Source organism: Natrix helvetica (assembly GCF_964273705.1).
Source record: "Natrix helvetica genome assembly, chromosome: 10".
Classification (NCBI taxonomy): domain Eukaryota; kingdom Metazoa; phylum Chordata; class Lepidosauria; order Squamata; family Natricidae; genus Natrix; species Natrix helvetica.
The window spans coordinates 7,614,417-7,636,865 of record NC_138561.1 but is presented as its reverse complement, the minus strand read 5'-3'; the positions used below and the strand labels follow the sequence as shown (position 1 = coordinate 7,636,865).

Genomic DNA, 22,449 nt, shown 5'->3' with positions numbered 1-22,449 from the left:
GAATGAATGGAAGCACTTCTATCCTTTATTCATTATTTAGAATTGTGGAATTGAGGAGTTCGATGGAGCGACAAAGATGATCCATCTTCTGAAAAGATTCATTTTAATCATCCTTGAGTGGTGACTTTCCAGACTTCTTAAAATTCTCCAGCGATGGAGAACCCACAACCTCCACACCAGTGGTGGGTTACGACCGGTACGCCCCAGTACGGGCCCCATTGCACTGTACCTGTTGCAACAGAATCCAGAACCCATCACTGCTCCAACTGTCATATGTGGGTAGATCAAACTAGCAAGAATTGTTCTTTAAAATTAAATGAATTTAGGTATCTATAACTTAACACCTGTTATTTTTTTTTGTCCCAGTTTTTGTGGGAGCAATGGAGAAGAGCCCTTGCCCATAATCTCTATTATACCTTTTATGTATATGAACATTAATACCATGTCTCCCCCCCCCCGCTCTGAATCTTCTCTCAGATTGAACATCTCAGGTTCCAAGTCCTCGTAGTGCATGCCTAAAATCTCACAATCGTTTTTGTTGGCCTGTTCTGAACCTGTTCGACTGCGTCCAGATATTCTTCTGGAAATGAAGTGCCAGAGTAGCAATAGCAATCACATTTAGGCTTATATACCGCTTTAAGCGGTTTACAGAGTCAGCCTCTTGCCCCCAACAATCCGGGTCCTCATTTTACCCACCTCAGAAGGATGGAAGGCTGAGTCAACCCTCAGCCCGGTGAGCTTCGAACTGCCAAATTGTAGGCAGCCGGCATTCAGCAGAAGTAGCTTGCAGTACTGCACTCTAACCACTGCGCCACCATGGCTCTTGTCCACAATTGTCCACTTTCGACCTCATCGGCACAAAGTAAAGATAAAGGTTTCCCCTGTCCAGTCAGGTCCAACTTTACGGGGTGGTGCAATCTCTCTTTCTTAGCCATGGGACCCAGTATTGTCGGAAGACGCTTCCATGGTCATGGGGCCAACATGACTATATGCCGTGGTGCACGGAACGCTGTTACCTTCCCACTGAAGTGGTGCCTATTTATCTACTCTCATTTGCATTATTTTGAACTGCTAGATGTGCTAGAGCAAGTAACGGGAGCTCACCCCATCGCAGAGCATTCAGGTCTCGAACCTGGGCTGCCAGCTGATAAGCTTTGCATCTTTTAACTGCCAAGCCATCACGCCCCCCCCCCCCCCCAAGCACAGAGTAGAGGAAAATTAGAATGTTGGTTTTGATGCAGTGCAATTTATTCCTGGATTGTCTTGGCTCTTTTAGCAGCTCTCTCACACTACTGGCTCACATTCAGTTTGTTGTCGATAACCAGCCTTCTTCCTCTGTTTCGCCCTAGACCAGGAGTCAGCAACCTGCGGCTCTGGAGCCGCTTGCAGCTCTTTCCTCTCTCTGCTGCGGCTCAAAATATGTATCGTAATCGCTAATGTACGACACACGCCAACACGCACTTTATTGAGCTTTTTGACCCCCCCAGGAGGCCAACCGTGGATAAATCCAAGAAAAGAAAAGTTTCAAAAGAAAACAACCGTTAAATTCAAATAATTATGCTTGTTTTGTGGGAGCTCAGGAAATGGTCAGGCACGGGAAGGATTTTGGGACTCCCAGTGTTTTCTTTTCCGTGGGAAATGGCTCGAAATGGCTCTTTGAGTGTTTAAGATTGCCGTCCCCTGGGGCTAGACATTAATCAGCATTAGAATTGTTTTATGTTAGCTAGCAATTGGCTCACTTCTGCTTCTACAACTGCAGGGTGTTGGCATGGTTTTTCTTTTCTATCGCGCCGAATTTCGGTAAAACCTTTGGTTGCAGTAGTCCGGGACCAGAGGAGAACCTTGCAACCTTGACCTCAGAAGCGATTGGTTCACGCAAGCCTAGTTTCACTTCTTGAAATTCTTTTGTCTTTTCAAGAGGAAACTACAGCAAAATCGTTTGTAACCCCAAAAGGGCCAGGTTTTAAAATAATCTCATCTCTCTTCCTCCAGCCTTCTGAAGATCTGCTCTCTTCAACCCGAAAATGTCCAGCCGAAGTATGGAGTACGGGCAGCTCCCCGAGTATGAGAAGAGTCAGATCAAAAGGACCTTGGAGCTGGGGACTGTGATGACTGTGTACAGCCTGAAGAAAAGTAATCCAGAGAGAAGAACAATTCAGGTCATTATGGAAACCAGGCAGGTGGCTTGGAGCAAAACAGCGGACAAGATAGAAGGATTTTGTGAGTATCTGCCTTCATCATGGCATCACTGTAAATATTGGAACTGATCATGTCAGCCGCCAGGGGAAATCTGAAAATCCGGGCAGTTCAAATGAGTGCAAGGATTTATTGCTTTTATTTTATTTTTTAAAATTCTCTATAAGTATCTGAACAGCTAACTAACAATCAAAGCAAATTGGCGGTAGATAAGAGTGAAAGGAATTCAAGGTGGGCTGGGCTTAGATCTCTTCTGGGTGCGAAAGGACTCAAGACTGATGACGCGTTTGACCCCTCCTTCGGGCTCAACCTGGTCGTCGCCTATAGATTACTTGCAAGCATTCATGGAAAGGATAAGAGGAAGACAATAGATGTTGCTACAGGTAGTCCTTGACTTATGACTGCAATCGAGACTGGAATCTCTGTAGTTAAGCAAGGCAATTGTTAAGTGAGCCATGCCCAATTTTACGACTTTTTTTTTTGCCACAGTTGATAAATGGATCATGCAGTCAGTAAGCAAATTTGGATTCTCCCCTTGACTTTACTTGTTAGAAGCTGGCTGGGGAAGTCACATATAATGATCATATGACACCAGGATGGTACAAATACAACTGGCATGCATTTGCAATGTATAAGTATATTTTAAATACACACTAGTTTCCAAGCGCCTAAATTTTAATCCTGTAACTGTGGAGATGCTGCATTAGTTATAAGCACAAGGATGAAGTTGTACGTCACTTCTTTTCAGTGGTGTTGTAACGTTGAAGAGTCCCTAAACAAATAGTTGTAAGTCAAGGACTATCTGTACCATAGTCACCAGCCTCATGCTCCTAATCTACCTGTCCTTTAGCATAGTGGTATGGTTGCAGGTATACAGTGGCTCAGTGGCTCAGACGCTGAGCTTATCGATCAGAAAGGTTGGCAGTTCGGTGGTTCAAATATCTAGCGCCGCGTAACGGAGTGAGCTCCCGTTACTTGTCCCAGCTTCTGCCAACCTAGCAGTTGGAAAGCATGTAAAAATGCAAGTAGAAAAATAGGGACCACCTTTGGTGGGAAGGTAATAGCGTTCCGTGAGCCTTCGGTGTTTAGTCATGCCGGCCACATGACCACAGAGACGTCTTCGGACAGCGCTGGCTCTTCGGCTTTGAAACGGAGTTGAGCACCGCCCCTTAGAGTCGGGAACGACTGGCACATGTGTGCAAGAGGAACCCTCACCTTATGGCTGCAGGTAGCAGGAAAATGAATTTTCCCCGAGATTACAGTTTACTTTAGTTTACAGTTTAGATATGATTAGGTGTTTTAATGTACATCTGTTTCCAGAATTGACGCTGCTGTGCATTTGTGGCTTTAATGACGGCCAAAGAAATTCTGTGTTCATGCTTCTGTAAATTCCAGAGCACCTCTTCTGAATCAAATTGAAAAACATTGTGCAGCACTAATAAATAATAGACTGAAATACAGCCTGGTCATGTTAATGAGATAACCCATGTGTAATGAAAAAAAATGGCTTAATGCACCGGCTCAGTTCAGCTATTGCATCATATCATGGTTACCGACCTTGTTTCCCTTAAAATAAGACAGGATCTTATTTTCTTTTGACCCCCGAAATAAGCACTTGGCCCTATTTTCGAGGAGGTCTTATTATTTTTGAGGTACAGGAGGCGCGAGCTTGGTCACCTCATGGCTGCTGCTGCGTTGCAATATTTTCAGAGAGGGCTTATTATCCAGGGAGGTCTTATTTTGGGGGGAAACAGGGTAGGTTTATTTAGGGTTTGCGAAAGCATTAAACTGTCTCCAAAATTACATATCCTGGCTGATTGTAATTTACTTAGTCAAACGGTGCACTTTAAATGTGGAATACAAACTATAGTATAGTTATAGTACAATATAGTTTACTTGTGGCATCTGAATGGAACTGACTCATTGTTTCGCTTGTTCCTAAGACACTGGTATTAACAAAAGCAATTGTGCATTTGCTAAGCATATGTAGTAGTGAGGTGTTCCAAATAAAGTTGTCATTTTATTGTTTTTGGCATTTGATGCAGCCCATAGTTAATCTCCATAAAGAAGAGCCTGTGAGGTTAAAGCTTCCTTTAATTGGTGAACATAATTATTAATCAGGGGCTATACATGTAAAACATAATTTAGCATGCGTGGCTTGGTCGATCTACTACATAAACTGGAAGGAACTTCCCTTTTCACAATTACTAGCATAGTTGTTAATATCTCAAGATAAGACCAGAATATAGTCACGTTGATAAGATATTCATCAAGTTTTTCAAAGGCTTCAAAATCAGATGACATTTAGATGTTGCTCGTTTGCTTATCCGTCCATCCTTCCATCTATCCATTATTCCATTCATTATTCAATCCATCCATCCATCCATCCATCCATCCATCCATCCATCCATCCATCCATTATTCCATCCATCCATTATTCCATTCATTATTCAATCCATTATTCAATGCATCCATCCATCCATTATTCCATCCATCCATTATTCCATCCATTATTCAATCCATCCATCCATCCATCCATCCATTATTCCATCCATCCATTATTCCATTCATTATTCAATCCATTATTCAATGCATCCATCCATCCATCCATCCATCCCATTCAATATTTAACCTGCCACAATAGCATAAAAGGATGTTAATTGGACACTAAGTTATATCCAGTGTGTTTTTATGAACGGTCCTTGATGGGCTCTGAGTTTGGTGGTTTCTTGCAGACTTTTCATTACCCAAACTGGTAACATTATTGGTAACACTGGCAATCCTGATGATACTACCTAGCTTGCAATGAAATGTCGGCAAGAAAACAACCAAGCTCAAAGAGCACCAAGGACTCCTCATGTCAACTCTGAGCTACAAATATTCTCCTTTAATAGTGCGTGTTTTAAAATGCTAGCTAAAGAAATAAGTTTTATGGGTAGCCCTTGGCTTATATCTATTCAGTGACCATTCTTGAGCCACGGTGATGGCTGCCTGCAATTTGGCAGTTCGAATCTCAACAGGATCAAGGTTGACTCAGACTTCCATCCTTCCAGAGTGGGTAAAATGAGGACCCAGATGGTTGGGGACAATAGGCTGACTCTGTAAACCGCTTAAAGAAGGCTGGAAAGCACTGTGAAGTGGCATAGAAGTCTAAGTGCTATTGCTAATGGCTATTGATTCGCCTGACAATCATGGCAAAAAAATGTTGTAAAATTGGGAGTGGCTCATTTAACAACTGCCTTGCTTAAGCAACAGGAATAAGGCTCCCAATTGTGCTTGTAAGTCAAGGACTAGCTATATAAATACAGCCAGGGTAGAAAAGCATCCAGACAGGTTCCTGAAACAGTTTGGATAGAATTCCCCAAATGTCTGCTAAAACTTTCATTAAAATGAGGACCCAGATTGTTGAGGGCAAGAGGCTGACTCTGTAAGCTAGGGAGGGCTGTAAAAGCACTGTGAAGTGGTATATAAGTCTATTCCTCCCTCCCTCCCTCTCTCCCATCCATCCATCCATCTATGACATGCAATGGTTAGAAGGCAGTGTTGCAGGTTAACTCTGCCCACTGCCAAGAGTTCAATCCTGACTGGCTCAAGGTTGACTCAGCCTTCCATCTTTCCAGGGTGGGTAAAATGAGGACCCAGATTGTTGGGGGTAATAAGGTGACTCTGTAAAACCGCTTAGACGGGCCTGTAAAAACACTGTAAAGCGGTATATAAGCCTTAAGTGCTGTTGCTATGGCTATTCAAAATTACAGCGATGCTGAAAAAGGGACATATGACCCTTTTTGGCCATTGCAACCTCTCGGCGGTCACATGACTATAAACTGGGCACTCGGGTGTCAGGCTCATGATTATGGCATCACAGAGAGCCGTGGTTACAGGATTACCATTGTGAACTTCCTTGCTGGCCTCCAACAAGGAAAGTCAGTGGGGAAGCCTGCAGGAAAATTCACAAGGGGATCTGGTAGGTACCTTTCATTCTTCCGTGTTCGTGCTCTGCTAACCACTTACTAGCCTGTCCATGTTTGAGTGGCATTATGCCCAACACCCCATGGCCTTCCTCTACTTGCACTGTCCTTCCTCAGGTTATCCTAAACCATATGCAACCTGCACAGGGCCTCTTCCGCCCTTACGAAGCCCCCTTGTGCTCCTTAACTGGGTCTCCTTCCACTTCCCACTTCATAACCAGTGAGACTGCTGGGATTAATGTCTCTAAGCAATGTGGTCCCCATAGCACTTTTAAGACTCGCTTAGCGATGGCAAGTCTAGTCTTGATTGGCAGTCATAACCTGAGGACTACCTCTACCAACGTTACCATTTCTAAATGAATAGATTTCTTTTTGATTCAAGAGGAATCAAGTGGAATTTCAGTGGATCTCAAAGAGCGCATTTCAAACTGAACCAGATTTTTTTCCCTTTACCTTACCTTTACCTTTTATTTTTATACCGCCCCCTCTCCCCAAAGGGACTCGGGGCGGTGTACAGTCAAGTGAAATAGATAAAATAGACTACAAACATGGAAACATAAAAACATAGAAGAGGAGGCAATACAACATCAGCATGCAGGAAGGTAGAACCTATCATGGTTTCATGCGTGACTGCAGTTTAAAATAACTTTTTTTTAAAAAAAAAAGTGTTAATGTATTAGTAGGAACGAAATTTCCTTTGCAAATGGGCTTACATTCATTCTTTAAAAATTGCAGTCTTGAAGCTTGTGTGTGTGTGTGTGTGTCTGTATGTTTGTGTGTATGTGTGTATGTGCATATATACCCTGTTTTCCCCAAAATAAGACCTCCCCGGATAATAAACACAATCAGGCTTTTGAGCGCATGTGCTAAAATAAGCCCTCCCTGAAAATATTGCAACACAGCAGCAGCCATGAGGTGGCCACGCTGGCCGCCTCCTGCACCTCAAAAATAATAAGACCTCCTTGAAAAAAAGGCTAATTGCTTATTTCGGGGGGTCAAAATAAAATAAGACCCTGTCTTATTTTCGGGGAAACAGTGTGTGTGTGTGTGTGCGTATGTATGTGTATATGTATATATACGTATGTATAAATAAATGTTTGTGTGTGTAACATTTTTATTGCTGGTTTGGAAATGTATTTTTTGCTTTTATTGTTGTGAGTTTTTGTAGAATGCTTGTGGGAAACTGCATGGGTTTTACATTTTTATCCCACATTATTTATCAGTGTAAATGTATTCGAAATGGTTGGCTTACAATTAGGTAACTTCAAGTCATTAGGAGTAAAAGCTGAAACTAATTACAGTAAGCAATGTGGTTGAAAACTTTGCAGTTTTCATAGTGAAAGCAGCATGTTACAAATTGTACACTGTACAAATCAGAACGAAACCCGCCTGTTAGGGGGGGGGGGGGAAATCACATGGAGATCTAATAAAAGTTCAATACACCTTTGAACAGGTGTCAGTAGAAAAAGAGAGCTTTATAACACAGCAGGGAGGTGTAACCTATAAAACGTGTAAAATTCTGTTCTTGTTTTGCAGCTGTGTAAAATGATGTTAGTTGTGAAGTTGTGTCCGCCCCACCGCGACCCCATCGCCAATGTTCCTCCAGGCCTTCCTGTCCTTTACCATCCTCTGGAGTCCATTTAAGCTCACGCCTGCTGCTTCAGTGACTCCATCCAGCCACCTCCTTCTCTGTCGTCCCCTTCTTCTTTTGCCCTCCATCTTTCCCAGCATTAGGGCTCTTCTCCAGGGAGTCCTTCCTTCTCATTAGGTGGCCAAAGGATTTGAGTTTCCTCTTCAGGATCTGGCCTTCTAAAGAGCAGTCAGGGTTGATCTCCTCTAGGACTGACCGGTTGGATCGCCTTGCAGTCCAAAGGACTCGCAGGAGTCTTCTCCAACACCAGAGTTCAAAGGCCTCCATTTTTTGGCGCTCAGCCTTTCTTATGGTCCAACCTTCAAAGCCATACATTGCAACTGGGAAAACCATAGCCTTGACTGTAGACCCTTTTGTTGGCAGGGTGCGTAAAATAATTAAATTTAAATAGATACAAAATCCTGTTTATATTTTACGGGCATTCTATTTAATGGAAAATTCTTTCTATTTTATTATTCTTCAGTTGATAGCTTTAGGATGTGTGGACTTCAATTCCCAGAATTCTCCAGTCAATTCTGAATGTTCACAAGTCCAAATCTTAAGATTTGGCAACTTTGAGAAACATCATTCCCTGAAAGATCTTTGAGTTATAATTTATATTATAATTTTTTTAGAACAAAACAGATTCAGTTTGTACTATTGCCTTACTGCTGGTTGATATTCTTGTCCTCCTTTTGATTTTTTTTTTTTTTGTAACCTGATTTTTCTGCCCAATCCGACCTTTGATTGAAATAAACTACTTAAAACCGATTGAACTAATTGATTCTTATTCCCAAGGAACAGGGCATAGCGTTGCCGCCTGGATTATTTCTAGATGTTTGATCTCTTTCAGAGCTGATATCCCAAGCCTCAGCATTTTGGAAAATGTGCAAAACATCTACCATTCCAGTTTGTGGTTTTTGCCTTCCTGCCACAAATATAGAGTTGGAGCATGGCCCCCTTTTTCCCCCTTCAAAGCAGACTATTAACTGGTGCACTGCAAATTTTAGCTTGTCTTTTTTATCCAATCCAAAATGTAACTTGTGTGTGTGTGTGTGTGTGTGTGTGTGTGTGTGTGTGTGTGTGTTCCAGCATAACTCTGGAACGCCTCAAGCAATTTCCACCAAACTTGGTACACAGATGACTTACTCTCTGGAAACAAATACTGTGGGCGTAAGATACCCCTAACAGCCCTCGTTGTGTTAAGATGCAGCCTATTGTGCCTTAAAATGGCTTCTACTGCACCACCGTAAAATGGCTTCTACTGCATGGTGCAGTGGAGTTGCTAAGGTAACGGCTTCACAGTACTCCACACAAGGGGGCTCCCTCTGCTAAGGGGGAAAATCCAACATTAGAAATTACGTGTCGTCTGGACATTTCCCCCCCTATAAATAAATACCTGGGCAATGCCAGGTTATCAGTTAGTAGTTCATAAAACTGTTTAAGACAAATATCTTTTGTGGGTGATCCGTTTTGAACATACCGCAGGACAATCCTGAATTTTGCAACATAAAAGAAAATGGTGATGGTGAATTTATTCTTTGGTTTTAAAAGAAGTAACTTGGTTTCCTCTAAGGATAGTTAAGAATACATTATACTGCTTTCCAGCATCTCGAAAACCTTACCGCTTACTGAATAAACTTCCTGAGTCTAACTTCTACCGTCTTTCCCCCAAAATAAGACAGGGTCTTAGTTTCTTTTGATCCCCAAAATAAATGCTTGGCCTTATTTTCTGAGAGATCTTATTACTTTTGAGGTGCAGGGGGCTGCTGCTGCTGTGTTGCAAAATTTTCGTGGAGGGCTTATTTTCAGGGAAACAGGGTATTTTTACAATTTCATTTTTCCCCTCCCGTGTAAGCATTTTTGATAAATCTAGTGTCTGGTTATTACTAGAGCTGATGTAACAGAGCCCTTTGAAATGCAATTCTGAAGCACAGAATTATCAGGCAGTCTTATGGTCTTGCCGTGTCATGGCTGATTTGTATTACCGTAACACTGAAAATGTGAGACATGAAAATTGAGATAAGTAGGACGTTTCTTTGAAAACCTGCTAGGTATGCACCAGGTTTTGCACAAGAAACTCACCTTTTGCACGCCTCTGAAGATAGGTATCTGAGCATGTGGGAACTCCTTTTACTGCTTTCCTGGTAAGAATCCTTGGTGCTCTCTGAGCTTGGTTGTATGTTGTCAGATGTTTCATTACCCAACTAGGTAACATCATCAGTGTTACAGTAGAAGGGAGTGGGTTTTTTTCTCTGTTTATATATAATAGGTTGCCCTATCAGTGTTGGTGGGAATGTGGTTTTCTCCTTGGTAGTTCCTTGATTAGGGTTTTGGTTTCCGCTTGATTGGCTGATATTACTCCCTCACCAGCACTGAGAATGTTACTTAGCTGGATAATGAAATGTCTACAAGAAAACCACCACACTCAGAGGGCACTAAGGACTCTACTCATCCCCGAGCTACAGATATTCTTCTCCATAATATATAATATAACATAATACATACTAATACTAATATATACCCAACATTACCTATGTAGGGATTTGTCAATGCAAGGAATGACTTTACTCTCACCACCAAAGTCACAGACCACAGTAGTTCTACTGAGTAAACATTTGTATCACCAGTGAGTAAAGATGACCAATGGAAGTCCTCCAGTAGTCTCTATAAATCTCAGGGCCTCCAAAAGCTATTTCCCCCCCTTTTTTTTGGTAAAGAATTTTATTGGTTTTAAAACATTTATGGGGAAAAGGTAAAAAGGTACATAGAAAATTTTGGTAGCTCCCATGTTAGTAGTAGAAATCCCTCCAAATCTCACGCTTCTACAATTTTAAAAATAACATATAAAAGATAAGCATAAACAGAATTCTTACTTTATATCAACCATGTGTTCAATCATCTCTTTCTTTGTCACTTTCTAGTATATCAACAATTGCAATAATATTTCAAATACATTTATTTTTGTGACCTGAGCCTTTTCGATATTGCTCCCTCCTCCCTGTCCCCAGGTGGAGCCATAGCCCACCCCCCTTCCCCATGTCTTATACATTGCTGCCTTTTTCCCCACCTCCGCTATCTTCGTCCTCTCCCAAAGCTATTCCCTTTGGACAACACAAGAGGAAGAAGAAGATGGCATGGCAAAATACCAAAAGTAGCAGCCTTGGGAGCAAGAGGTCCTGTCCAGATCCAGATATTGCTGGGTCTGAAGGAAAGAAGAGAGCCTTTCTTTCAACAGGAAAGGGAAGATCAAAGGCGAGGCAAAGGAAGCCAAAATTATATGCTCATAGAAGCCACGGCTCTTAGGTCCCTGGCTTAGGAAAGCAAAAGGGACACGGTGGCTCAGTGGCTAAGATGCTGAGCTTGTCGATCAGAAACCGGTTCGAATCCCTAGCACCTCTTAACGGAGCGAGCTCCTGTTACTTGTCCCAGCTTCTGCCAACCTAGCAGTTCAAAAGCACGTAAAATTGCAAGTGGAAAAATAGGAACCACCTTTGGTGGGAAGGTAACAGCGTTCCGTGCATCTTCAGCATTTAATCATGCCAGCCACATGACCACGGAGACGTCTTCGGACAGCGCTGGCGCTGGAAATGGAGATAAGCACCAGCCCCTGGAATCGGGAACGACTAGCACATATGTGCGAGGGGAACCTTTACCTTTACTATAGGACATGTGGACATTTCTGAACCAGTTGAAGTCTGATGAGATAACTCAAGAGTCAGGATGTGTGGAAGCAGGAATGAGAAGAATCTTTTTATTCATTATTATATTAACAAAGAGGGGGAAGCTTGTGAGATGGTGAAAGCTTTCCTTGAGTAGTCTTTAAAATGGAATACATTGGAGAAATCCCAAAGGTGCTTTTTAAGGAGGCAACTGGACTTCCTTGGGGTTTGATTTTTTTTTAAAGACGTTTGCTTCTCATTCAAGAAGCTTCTTCAACAAAAAAAAGTCCAGTTGCCTCCTGAAAAAGCACCTTTGGGACAACCGTGACCTGGATGGCTGAGAATCTCTCCAGACTTTCAGCCATATTGGAGAAACAGTAGCTAACTCGGATTATTTACCTTACTTACTCTAGGCTGCTGTGTTCCATGCAAAAATTGCATGCAAAAAAAAAAAAAGCAATCCCTCAAGCTTCATATATCCCGTCACACGGTTGTCATGGTCCTGGACTCTTTGCCAAACAGTCAAATTATTTAACACTGGAATATTCAAAGCGTTCCAAGTCTTACTGATCTCCCAGTGGCTGAGAGAAAGAGAAAATGGTTCATCGTCCTCTAGTAAGGCAGGAAATGTAGCTATTCTCGTCATCTTCCCTCTCGTTGGAAGATGGTGTGTACCTTGCTTATAATCTTGTAAATAATAAAAAAAAATACAATAGCAGAGTTGGAAGGGACCTTGGAGGTCTTCTAATCCAACCCCCTCCCTAGGCAGGAAACCCTATACCATTTCAGACGGATGGCTATCCAACATCTTCTTAAAGACTTCCAGTGTTGGGGCATTCACAACTTCTGGAGGCAACTCCTTCCACTGATTAATTGTTCTCACTGTCAGGAAATTTCTCCTCAGTTCTAAGTTGCTTCTCTCCTTGATTAGTTCCCACCAATTGCTTCTTGTCCTGCCTGCAGCTGCTTTGGAGAATAGCTTGACTCCCTCTACTTTGGGGCAGCCCCTGAGATATTGGAACACTGCTATCATGTCACTCCTAGACATTCTTTTCATCAAACTAAACATACCCAGTTCCTGCAACCGCTCTTCATATGTTTTAGCCTCCAGTCCCCTCATCATCTTGGTTGCTCTTCTCTGCACTCTTTCTAAGTCTCTGCATCTTTTTTACACCGTGGCAACAAAAACTGAATGCAGTATTAATATGACTTGGGTTGTTGGAAATTAGCTGGGACGGACTTAAATGGCAACTATATGACCCTGGGATGCTGCAATCATTTTAAATGCACACCACTTGCCAAGTGCCTGAATTGAGACCCTAGAACCATGATGGCAAACCTATGGTACGCGTGCCACACGTGGCATGCAAAGCTCTCTCTGCGGGCACACCAGCTGTTGCCCCAGCCCAGCTCCACTGTAGATATGCACATGCCTTTGCCGGCCAGCTGGTTTTCAGGTCTCTGCCGCGCAGATATGGGAGGTGCGCATGCGTGGGATGCATAGGGGGCATGTGCGGGGGTCACTAGCATTGCATTTGGGGTGTGTGTGTGTGTGTGTGTGTGTGCAGAAGTGCATCCCCCCGGTGCCCCGTTTTGGGCCTGGAAGGCCTCCTGCACCAACCTGAAAGCCAAAAATGGGTGGGGGCAGGCGGGGGCAGAAGTGGGGTCCTATCGGTTCGGACCGGTTTGGCTAAGTAGATAGTAACTCGGCCTGCCATGCCCCCAAACTTGTTCTCTCCTACGGCGTCTTGCTGAGCGAACGGGCAGCCGGAATCCACGCCTGGGCAGGACACATGCATGGGGGGGCACTTGCATTGCATTTGGGAGTTGCTTGCGCTGGTGCATACTCTTTGGGCACTTTGCACCAAAATGGTTAGCCATGACTGGTATACGGTGTCCTGTTTGATCAGGGGGTTGGACTAGAAAACCTCCAAGGTCCCTTCCAGCTCTGTTAGTCGGATGGATTGACTTGTGAAGTCCACACCAGGCCTTTTAGCATAAAGGCAACCTTCGGTGCTCCTTGTCTTTCCCCAAGGAAAGGTTCACACTTAGCACCCTAGCAAGGTGCAATTTCAGATCCTCCCTCCACTTGCTGTGCTCCCGAGAGGGAGAAAGCGGCTTTCCTTTTCCTGTACTATCACTGAACTGTCACTTCTGCCTTCATGGGTGATTCGCGACAGAGCAAACCTACCCTTTGTTAGATTCACGGACACTTCCTCTTTGGTGAGAAGCAGCGACACTGCAAATGTCATTTTATCTCTTGCCCTGTTAAGAGTTGTAACTTCGGGTTCGATTGGCTAGAAAGGCCACCAAGGTGCCAGAGTCTGTATCCCCAACGCTGTTTTACGCACCCCAAAAAAACAGCCTTAAAAATGCATCCTGAACGAAAAGCCATTTCGAAGAGAATCGCAGCTTTCCCTCTTCATACAATCCAGGCTGCCATTTTTTTCTTTCTTTCAGTTGCTCTTGTCTGCAGTGTCATTCATTGCTTAAAGCTGACTTCCTGACCCGTGTGTGTGTGTGTGTGTGTGTTTGTTTGTTCCTCACCCATCTTGGTTTTTGTTTTGTTTTTTGCTCTATCTCTTTGGAAATAAGCCATGCAAACAGCTGTTGCTCCAGCTGCGTATTTTACTGGGTGCTCTTCAGATGGTTTAAAGTTTAAATATAGCCCGTCCCTCTGCAAAAGTGAATGTTATGTGCTCTAAGCTGACATAACGCAAAACGTCCATTTCCTCTTTTTTCCCCCACACGGCAGCCCTGCAGGGGCCCTCAAACATAACTCAGTACTTGCTGTTCCCGCAAGATCAGAAGGCAAGTTGTTAATCCACTGGTTTATTGTTCTCACGGGAAATTTCTCCTTAGTTCTAGGTTTAAAGTCTGTAGAGATTCTCAGTCATCCAGGTCATGGTGGTCCCAAAGGTGCTTTTTCAGGAGGCAACTGGACGTTCTTGGTTTTTTTCTTTTTTCTTTTGAAGAGGTTTCGCTTCTCATCCAAGAAGCTTCTTCAGCTTTGAAGGGATAGTGGGGAATGGAAGGATTTATATTCCTTGCAGACAGCAAGAAAGCTGCATCCTTTTAGAGGGTCGTTGAAGCACTTGGAGGTTTATCTGAGTCCTGGCGTCACCTGAGTAGTGCAAACGGTTCCTGTAGTCTGCAATTTTTGCAGTTCTCGGTTGCTTCTCTCCTTGATTAGTTTCCATCCGTTGCTATTGTGGCCTGCCAGCGGCCAGCAGAGCTAGCAGCAGATTCGGACAATGAGGAGGTTGGGGAGGAACATAGGCCAATCCTGGAGTCTGGGGAAGGCTCTGATGAGGGCTCTGTGTTGGAGGCATAGAGGGGGCCAGAGCCATATGCCAGTTATCAGCTGCCTTCGGAGTCAGACATCAGTGAGGCAGATGAACAGCTGGAGTCTGTTCCCAGTGTGTGCATGCACAGAATGGCCAGACGAAGGGGACAGCTAAAGAACAGAGGTCGACTTGGGAGTAAGTCCACAGGTGGATGATGAATTGCCCCTCCCAGAGGAAATAAAAGAGGAGCGAAAGGGGAGTAGAGTTTGCAGGAGACAATTAGTTCACTTCATTGGTTCGTGACTCTTTGACTTCTTGCCAAATTCTGCAAATATCAGCCTGTCAGCTCTCCAAGCCGGATAAGGTGTGTGACTGCAAATCCTCCCTTGAAAGACTTTGCTGGATGTGAATGAGCAGAATTCACAGTCAATTAATAAAAGGGTTTTTTTGTCGGGACAAGGAGTTTGCTTCATGCTCTCGGGTAGCCTCGGTCAGATCACTTGCTTCTTGTCCTGCCCTCAGGTGCTTTGGAGAATAGTTTGACTCCCTCTTCTTTGTGGCAGCCCCTTAGATATTGGAACACTGCTATCATGTCTCCCCTAGTCCTTCTTTTCATTAAACTAGACATACTCAACTCCTCCTTTAATCTGCATTAATCGCCAACGACTTCCATTTTGGTAAATCTTACTTTGCTCTCGCCTCTTTGGAGAAAATGTCACAGGGACTTGTGATGGAACCTTTATTTTCTCTCCTGTACCCCAAGTGAAAAACTAACATCAGTTAACTTTCACCTATATGGAAACAGAGGTGAACATTTGCATAATTGGATGGCATGACGGTAGAAAGTCACAAGTGCTCTTCCACCATCATCTGACTGCTTATTTTTACCAATTTATCTCCCCTTGTGCACCTGCACGATCTAGAAGCCATCCTCTGGGGAGGAAGCTTAACGTTGAAAATCAAAAGGAGGAAAAGAAAAAAGTGGCAGAACAAAAGATACACCTTCCAGCAGTCTTTTTCATGAAGTGTGCATAAAACCTCTACCTTCTTCATTATATCTGAATTGTAGATTTTTTTTTCTTGCTTTTATTTCATAGATAGGAAGGAAGGAAGGAAGGAGGAGGGAAGGAGGGAGAGGAGAGAGAAGAAGGAAGAAAGAAAAGGGAGGGAGAAGAAAGGAAGGAGAGAGGAGAAGGAAGAAAGAAAAGAAAAGGAAGGAGGGAAGAAGAAAGAAGGGAGGGGGAAAGAAAAAAGGAAGAAAGAGGGAAGAGAAGAAAAGTTCAAATATAGATTATAGATAGAATTTATCCATAACAAAAATAAATGCAAATGGGAATTGATCTGTGTTTACATCTGCATAAATGGACAGAGAACCAGAAAAGACAAAATTATGGCAGAGTCGTACGTTCAAACACAAAACTGCAACAGTCACATAGAAAAAATAAGGTGGTAGGGTCTGAGCTTTGAAAGGAAAAGCTACTAAGCTAAACTAAACTAAGAAGTGAGTGAGAAATGCCATTTTTCCTGCTCTAACACCGGAAGCTCCAAGAATTTGAGAACAAGAGTAGAGATGAAGCATTGATGGAATGGAGATATTGTGAACCTTACCAGCATTTCCCTGTTCTTCTTAAAATCTGATATGCTTTTGACTTTCAGTGAAGCGTCCAATGCTTAAATCTGCAGAACTCTGAAGATAACATCTCAATTGCAGAAAATATGATCTCAGCAACAGAGTGGTGAATGCCTGGAAAACACTACCTGACTCTGTTGTTACATCCTCAAACCCCCATAACTTTAACCTTAAATTGTGTAGCGTGGACCTCACCCCATTCCTAAGAGGTCTGTAAAGGGGGCATGCATAAGCGCACCGGTGAGCCTACCGTCCCTGTCCTACTGTCCCCATTTATTCGTACCCATTTCCTGTGTTCATGTCCATGTTTATACTTACACCTGTTATCTCGTACAGGTTTGACAAACTAACTAACTAAATAAATAAATCTAATTTTGCCCAGTGGCTTAAATTTAAATTTGCTTTAAAAAACCCTGCAAAAGCCTCTCTTGATTCATTTTGAAGGATGGAGGGTGGGAAATGGCGTTAGGACTAGATTTTAGCACATCATAGCTATTAACCACAACACTGAGTATCTTGTGTGTTTTACATTTGTGTTGCTTGTTACCTGTTTTTGCTTCCTATTCTCAGGTTGGTTATAGAAGCCTAATATTTATAAAGAAGCAGTTTAGCTATTAAGAAACAGAAATCCGAAGGAATCACAGAATAATAGTTAGAAGGGACCTTCTAGAGCAGTGGGTCTCAACCTTCCTAATGCCGCGACCCTTTAATACAGTTCCTCATGTTGTGGTGACCCCCCAACCATAAAATTATTTTATGTTTTCCATTTTTTTTTGAAAATATGTGTTGTCCGATGGTCTTAGGCGACCCCTGTGAAAGGGTCTTTCGATCCTCAAAGGGGTCACGACCCACAGATTTAGAACCACTGTTCTAGAGGTCTTCTAGTCCAACCTCCCTGCTCAGGCAGGAAATCCTATACCATTTCAGACAAATGGTTATCCAACATCTTCTTAAAAACCTCCAGTGTTGGAGCATTCACAAATTTTGGAGGCAAGTCGCTCCACTGATTAATTGTTCTCACAGTCAGGAAGTTTCTCCTTAGTTCTAGGTTGCTTCTCTCCTTGATTAGTGTCCATCCATTGCTTCTTGTCCTGTCTCCAGGAGCTTTGGAGAAGAGCTTGACTCCCTCTTCTTTGTGGCTGCCCCTCAAATGCCAAAATACTACTATCATCTCTCCCCTAGTCCTTCTTTTCATTAAACTAGACATACCCAATTCCTGCAACTGTTCCTCATATGATTTAGCCTCCAGTTGCAATAAGCAAGGCATGCAAAAATAAGAAATACACATAGCTGAAAAAAGTTTGTTTTTTCAGATTGAGGTACTAAGCTGCCAGGTGTATTTTTAGCTATGTGAAACTCAGTCCCAAGCAAGGTGAAACAAGAATTAAGCTAACAATATGGTTTTGACTGTTTGGGGTCGGTGAGACAAAATTTGCAAAGGAAACAATGGCTTTTAACATTTTCCATATCCAAGGCTGATTTGTGAAAATACTGGTCATGTTGACTTTCCGGGAAGAAAAACCCAAAACAAAATCCCATTGTTTGCATTTGCATTCTGTTTCACACCTGTATTTTGTGAACAGATGGAAAGAGTTTGGGGGGGGGGGGGAAACCCAGCTTTCTTTTGTATTTTCTGAAAATATGGAGTCAAACTTCCTTTGTTTCAGATGGTATCTGTTTTATTTATTCAACAGTGTTTATATCTTGCTACAGCTGGTATTGATTCAGGGGTAGGGGGGTACTTAGTTAGACTTTTCCCTAAATCTCTCTATATAAAAGTGGCTCTCTCTCTCTCCCTCTGTGTGTGTGTGTGTGTTTGTTCCAGAATAACTCTGGAACGCCTCGAGCAATTTCAACCAAACTTGTTGTACAGATGACTTACTCACTGGAAAAAGAAATATATTGTGGGGGTAAGACACCCCTAACGCCCCTCGGTGTGTGTGTTGTGTTAAGATACAGCCTGTTGTGCCTTAAAATGGCTTCTAATGTACTGTTGTAAAATGGTTTCTATTGTACAGCACAGTGGAGTTGCCATAGTAACGGCTTTACAGTACTCCACAAGGGGGCTCCCTCTGCTAAGGGGGGGAAATCCAACATTAGGAATTAAGTTTGGTCCAGACATTTTCCCCCTATAAATAAATACCTGGGCAACACCGAGTTATCAACTAGTTTGATATAAAAGAGGAAAAAATGGCTAGATACATCTTCTTCCCATTTTTAATCTTAACGTCAATTTTTTATTTGGCTTTAACTTGAGTCAGCCTTCCCCCCCCCCCCTTTCCTTTCCCTTCTCCTTGTTAATCATTGAAAGTTGGGCCAACATTCTTTTGCAAACAAATATGTAGTGAACCCATCAACTATTATCTATCTACTTTGCCCTTTATGTAGGTGCTGAAGTCTGGAGGTGCTTGAAGATGGCAAGGGGTATTGGCAGCAATTTGATAGTGGGTATCGTTCAGGTAGTCCTCGACTTACAGCAGTTCATTTAATGACCATTCAAAGTTGCAACAGCACTGAAAAAAAGCGACTTGGGACCTATTTTTCACCCTTACGACCATATCACCATCCCAAGGTCGCGTGATATGCATTCGAATGCTTGAGAACTGGTTCATATTTATGACGGTTGCAGTGTCCCGGCCTCATGGGATCCCCTTTTGTGACCTCCTGATAAGCAAAGTCAATGGGAGAACCAGACTCACTTAACAACGGTGTTACTAACTTAACAGCTGCAGCGAGCCACTTAACAATGGCAGCAGGAAAGGTGGTAAAATGGAGCAAAACTCACTTCACAAATGTCTCACTTAGCAACTTAGCAAATTGACGCCTGGTGCGTCAATTGCGCCCCCTACTGGACCGGGATGCCCTACGCACGGTCACTCATGCGCTGGTGACGTCTCGCCTGGACTACTGCAATGCCCTCTACATGGGGCTTCCCTTGGGACGCATCCGAAGACTACAGCTAGTCCAGAACGCAGCCGCGCGGGTGATTATGGGGAGCTCAAGATACTCCCACGTGACACCTCTCCTGCGCGAGCTGCACTGGCTACCTGTGGTTTTTCGGGTGCGTTTCAAGGTATTGATTACCATCTTTAAAGCGCTCCATGGCACAGGACCCAGTTACCTGCGGGATCGTATCCTCCCGCACACATCCCTACGACCAATCCGCTCTCACAGGGAGGGACTACTACTGGTGCCGTCCACTAGGCAGTGCCAGTGGGCGACGCCTAGGGGTAGGACCTTCTCTGTGATGGGCCCAACCCTCTGGAATGACCTCCCCCCCGACATTAGAACTACCACCGACTTCCGTTCCTTCCGTCAAAAATTAAAGACTCACCTGTTTCGATTAGCTGGCCTGGCACATTCTTAGTTCTTACCTCCCGGTGGATATATTTTAATGGGTAATTTTGGGTAATATTTTAACTCCTGGGTTATTAGAGTTTTTAATGTACTATATTTATTATTCTATATACAGTCTTGCAACCTCCTCCACCTACGTATTTAATTATTTAACTGTTTTATGTATGTATTTTATAACGCATTTTAGTGACTGTACACCGCCCCGAGTCCCTTTCGGGAGAGGGGGTGGTCTATAAATACGAATAATAAATAGATAAATAAATAAACAGAAATTTTAGGCTCAATTGTGGTAGTCAGTCAAAGACTACCTGTGCATGCTGGTTCCCAAATGCCCCAATTTTGGTCAGGTGACCATGGGGATGGGGCAACTGTCATGAATAAAAATTATTTTTTTCAGTACCGTGGTAACTTCCAATGATTGCTAAACAAATGGTTGTAAGTCAAGGATTACGTTTTTTCCCTCTATATATATATCTATATCTATAAAAGTCAAATACCACTCACTCATTACGAAATCTTCAGAACTATAAAGCCTACAACCTTGAATTTTGGCACGTATGTTCTTGTTGGATTCTAGATTCTAGATACTCTTTAAGAAAGGATTTTGCGAAATGACCATCAGATCATTAGTATATAGTAATTAACACGCTCTGATGCTAAGGAGTTCTACTCCCCCTTCCCACCTGAAAAGAACTCTGTTCCAACTGCCAGTTGCCTCACATTCCATTACCTCAGTTCAAACTGGCGGACATTCCACTCCTTCACTCAGGAGCGGCCTGGGGCTCCTTACAGTACTAAACATCAGTACCTCACCAAAATGTCTACGCCTTCCACCTATGGAACTGCTTCCAGACTCAAGGCGGCGGGAGCAATATTCCCTTATATGTTTCAATCACCGACCAACAGTGAGCCAACGGATTGAACTGGAGTGAGCCAGATTTCTCCTGCATTGCCGGATCACACAGTTTTGTCACAAAGCACGGGCACCCAGCTAATATGTATATATTTGTGTGAGCACGTATGCACATTTATATGCCTACACACCCACGCACATCTGCACTTGCTCACACTTACACTTTACACTTCTTTCCTTATGACTCTATCATATAAATAGCATGGGAGATAATTCCGATTGTAGACTGAAACACTCAATTTATTTCTGGCTGTTCAAACTCTAACCCTTGACCTGTATGTAGGAAGATTGTCTGTTCTTACATCCAGTTTGCATAGTGGAATGAAACCACTTCCTCTCTTCTTGAGTCAGTGTTTTATCGAAAGAACGCACACCAGTTGTGTTTCAAATAAAGTCGACTCTTTTTTTTTTTTGCTTCCTTTCTGTTCTATGTAATGCAATTATGTTAATAAAACCTAACATGAGGAAGCATTTGCGAACATTTTCAGACAAAATGCTTGAGTGGCATTTAGAAATCCTTTTCTAAGAGTGGGCATGCGGTCAAGGCAGGTTCCGAAACAGTGCTGGAAATAAACCTGATATTTGAACTTGGTGCTCTGCTAATGTCAGGTTAACTTCCCTTTCATTTTTTTTATGGGGAACAACCCCCTACCCCAAACCTTTGAAAAGTACAATATGGACAAAGCCGATGCCCGCCTTGGCCACTATCAGGCCGAGGTTAATTTTGAAGACCAAGTTGTTACAGAAGCACCAGTCCTACAGAGATCATTTCAACACTGATGACTTTAAATAACTTCCTTAGAAATGTATGAAGAGCTGTTCCATATGAAAACAAGACTATCTGAATATAATTTATGTAAATTTTTAGTCAAATATGAAAGAACATGTAAGAAGTCAAGAGTTATGATGCTGAATATGTATTTATATAAGATAGATAGATGATAGATAGATAGATAGATAGATAGATAGATGATGATAGATAGATAGATAGATAGATAGATAGATAGATAGATAGATGATAGATAGATAGATAAATAGATACTGTTTAAGGCCAAAATGTTAGATAGGCTCTTTAGAATCAAGAGTTATGATGCTGAATATATATTTATATAGGATAGATAAATATAGATAGATGATTGCTAGATAGATAGATAGATAGATAGATAGATAGATAGATAGATGATAGATGATAGATGATAGATGATAGATGATAGATAGATGATAGATAGATGATAGATAGATGATAGATAGATGGATAGATAGGTAGATAACAGATAGATGATAGATAGATAGATTGATAGATAGATAGATGATAGATGATAGATGGATGGATAGATGGATAGATGGATAGATGGATAGATGGATAGATAAATGATAGATAGATAGATGGATAGATGGACAGATAGATGATAGATGATAGATAGATAGATTAATAGATAGATAGACAGATGATAGATAGATGGATAGATAGGTAGATAACAGATAGATGATAGATAGATTGATTGATAGATAGATGGATAGATGGATGGATGGATGGATAGATAGATGGATGATAGATGATAGATAGATGGATAGATGGATGGATAGATGGATGGATAGATAGATGGATAGATAAATAGATAGATAAAAAGATAGATAGATGATACATAGACAGACAGACAGAATAGATAGATATTCAGCAGCATGACTTTATGATTCAGCATCCTAACTTACATGTACATGTAAGAGCTCTGAAGTGGATTGTTAGCCCATAAATAGAATTCAGATGTCTTTTAACATCTGATTTAATGTAATCTTACACGTCTG

General features: G+C 42.4%; 1 protein-coding gene across 1 annotated transcript in view; it reads left to right on the top strand.

Annotated features, from left to right (window-relative positions):
• Window positions 1-22,449, top strand: part of PLCG2 (phospholipase C gamma 2) — a 94,783-nt gene that overhangs the window by 17,368 nt on the left and 54,966 nt on the right. The window contains exon 2 of the mRNA XM_081963329.1: window positions 1,993-2,220. Coding sequence (XP_081819455.1) covers window positions 2,025-2,220 — 196 coding nt within the window. The 5' untranslated portion in view covers window positions 1,993-2,024. The remainder of the gene's footprint in view (window positions 1-1,992; window positions 2,221-22,449) is intronic.